This window comes from Agrilus planipennis, unplaced genomic scaffold (assembly GCF_000699045.2).
Source record: "Agrilus planipennis isolate EAB-ADULT unplaced genomic scaffold, Apla_2.0 scaffold114, whole genome shotgun sequence".
In the NCBI taxonomy this organism is placed as follows: Eukaryota; Metazoa; Arthropoda; class Insecta; order Coleoptera; family Buprestidae; genus Agrilus; species Agrilus planipennis.
Window position 1 is genome coordinate 406,843 of NW_020442440.1, and position 3,034 is coordinate 409,876.

At 33.9% G+C, this 3,034-nt stretch overlaps 1 protein-coding gene across 1 annotated transcript; it reads left to right on the plus strand.

Annotated features, from left to right (window-relative positions):
* The first annotated feature begins 2,278 nt into the window (after positions 1-2,278).
* LOC108736206 lies at positions 2,279-2,833 on the plus strand. The gene is made up of 3 exons (XM_025980345.1): positions 2,279-2,360; positions 2,432-2,603; positions 2,664-2,833. The coding sequence occupies exons 1-3, from the start codon at positions 2,298-2,300 to the stop codon at positions 2,831-2,833; spliced, it is 405 nt and encodes a 134-aa protein (XP_025836130.1). The 5' UTR covers positions 2,279-2,297.
* The last annotated feature ends 201 nt before the right edge of the window (positions 2,834-3,034 follow it).

Below are 3,034 nucleotides of genomic sequence, written 5' to 3' on the forward strand. Positions count from 1 at the left end.
TTTAGTTAAGGTGTCTGGAGTATGTTTGACTAACCTAGATCAATGTAGGGATCGGTAATTTTGAATCATGTCAGTCAGGTTAATTTATTAGGACATTATTTGGGAAAGTGCTTGAAGGCCTTTGAACTGGTCTATCCAGGGTTCCGGAGGTGGAAGGCAAATAAAAATTCCCGTCGAGCAACTCAAGGCGGGTAGCTAGTAGCACGTGGTATTAGTATGTACGGTAGGTGAAGTGCCTGGACATCACCCAATTAGCTTACAAGAAACATTTTATAGAGCCGTCCAACCTTCAACAGAAAAGTCTTCCAAGGTCGTCAAAACGAGGATGCTGTTCGAGCTCCTAATGAAAACAATACCCTACTGGACCAATTAGAATAGTACCAAAGAGTGATAAATTATTTCATAAATATCAAATAAAATGTTACAATTGTTATAATTATTATAGCGAAACCAATTCTTCAAAATATAAGGCAAACAAGACCGAATGGGTTTACCTAGACATACCGGTTGTCGTTAGCGTAACGAGTTTACCCACAATAAACCCTACGTTCATCCTGGGGCCTCTCGAGTAACCACTAAATTTGTAAATATTCTAAATACTTATTATCTTATATTATTATCTTTCAATTTTTTTCTGTTCTATCGTCTTTTTCTATTCTTTTAAACTCACATTTAAGGAAGCGTTTCCCTTAGGGTCTCGTCCCTATTATTTTTTTTATATAGTATTTAGAAGTAGCATTTTTGTTTGGCCCGGTCAACTTATCTTCGTTAATTTTCGACGTAGAACCACGATTTTTTTTTTAACCCCACCTAGCCACACACGGAGATTCCAGTTCCGGCGTCAATTTTTTAGTTCTACTTCAGGAAGGTAGTTTTATGGAAATTAGGTTTTCATCTCAATTTGCGCCCTTTCTGCTACCACCCCACTTTCAACCCTACCTTTTCATCCCCTCCGAAGTACAGGGGTCTGTATAAAAATGCAAACCCCCGAAGTAAGAGGAATTCCGACATTCCACCTACCCAGGCAAGGAAAAGGGAATCAAATCGTGTCAACTAGGCTTACTCATCCGCAGTCCCTGTGAAAAGTGCTTCTCGTTTTACCGCCAAAACCGTAAGTCTCACCCGTTACGCTCACCATTGTTTTATTTCCTTCGCGCATTGTGTTTATTTGGACTCATTCATCTTAGTTATAGGAATTTGTATTATTCTTGTTGTTTTGGTCTTTTGTCTTCTTGTCCTGTCTATTTGTATTTTTTCTGTCAATTGATGTTTGTTTGTTCGTAGTAGTTAGTATATATGTATATATGTTTTAAGCTCTCGGCTTATATAGATTCGTAAATGTGTTTTTTTGTCAAATGTTTTTTTGTTGTAATTACTTTATACACTAGGTGTTAATTAAATTTTTTGCTGTAAATAAAGTGTTGTNATTTGGACTCAATCATCTTAGTTATAAGTATTTGTATTATTCTTGTTTTGTCTTTTGTCTTCTTGTCCTGTCTATTTGTATTTTTCTGTCAATTGATGTTTGTTGTTCGTAGTAGTAAGTATATACGTATATATGTTTAAAGCTCTCAGCTTATATGGATTTTTAAATAATGTGTTTTTTTTGTCAATTGTTTTTTTTGTTGTAAATACTTTATATATTAGATGCTAATTAAATTTTTTTGTTGTAAATAAAGTGTTGGTATAACGCGAGTGTGTATCACAGAGGTAATACACAATACAAGAAGTAAACGGAGAAAATCTTGAACAAGGAAATTAACGTTACTTACTAAAACTTGAAATTGCAATACTCTAGCATTGTATATAGAAATATGAAAAGTATTTTTAAAACATTAATTCGATACGCGAAAAAGTATCAAAGGACCGTCTGTCAAGTCTCCGTCTGTTTGACTCTATACCCACAAACCACTCAACAGTTCATATTAATCAAGTCAATCAATCATCGGTCCTCTCGTCACGAAAGGTCGGAAGAAGATGCTCGATCTCCGGGGCCTTATTGAGGTTTGTCCTCTGGCATCAACATGAGAACGACCAATCAGGAGACGAAATCCGTAACAAGGCCTTATTTGGAGAGCAAACGTCAGTAAAATTTGCTTAAACACTTAATAACGCCATTACATGCATAGTCCCTTAGGTGCCGCCATATAGAATCTATACTGTATTTTAAAATGCAAAAAATTTATTAATTTCGGAAAAGATAAAAACACTTTTAATTGAAATAATTCGAAGTGGGTGATAAATGACTTGATTGACACCAGAAACTTTGAAGAAAATNTAAATTGCCTTGTAAAGCAATGATCGATTTTGTCCAATTTGACAAAAAACTTGAAAAAGATAATTCATTCCAGAAAAAAATTGTGAGTACTATATTTTTAAATGCTTTTATAATCATCAATTTTAAATACTAAATACAAAATCATACTTTCAGGCACAAAAATTGTTTCTGAAGATAAACAAACGTACACCCATAACTAAAAATTTCGCCGAATTATTAAGATACTGTATATCTCGTGATGTAGGTCTTATGTTTGCTCCACTGAGAGCTTCAAAAACAAAAAAACACGTGTTTAAGGAAACGACTCTTTATAAAGTTATAAGGGGTAATAATAATTAATTTCATTATAGGAAATGATTAAGAATAATAAAAAAAATTTTCTTAGCAACGCTTAGAAAAGCGTTTTGGAAGCCAGGAGAAGATATTCCTGACCAGGATATCATAGATGCCTTAAGTTCAGCATTGCATAATTGCAAAGATTGGGATGGGGGACGAACCGCTCGTTCTAAAAAGACAGTTCAAGCTGATACTGAAGTACAACATCATGGATATTGATAAAAAAATGGTTTATCTTAAAGTTAGTGATGAAAGTAAAGAAATAATATGTGTTATGCCATTGCTACATATGTAAAAGCGAACAGTGTGAACGTTTTTTATTTTGTAGTTTGTCTTTTGTTTAGCCGGCTTTAAAAACGCGATACTCATTATCTTATCTTATATACGTTTTTAAACTATTCTGTTCTGTGAAGTGCATTG

Excerpts from the sequence above, each read along its gene's own strand:
- LOC108736206 (XM_025980345.1), top strand. The coding sequence starts at position 2,298 with ATGATCGATTTTGTCCAATTTGACAAAAAACTTGAAAAAGATAATTCA. Across the intron at positions 2,361-2,431 it reads ATTCATTCCAGAAAAAAATT|GCACAAAAATTGTTTCTGAA; the intron begins GTGAGTACTATA and ends TCATACTTTCAG. Across the intron at positions 2,604-2,663 it reads TCTTTATAAAGTTATAAGGG|CAACGCTTAGAAAAGCGTTT; the intron begins GTAATAATAATT and ends AAATTTTCTTAG.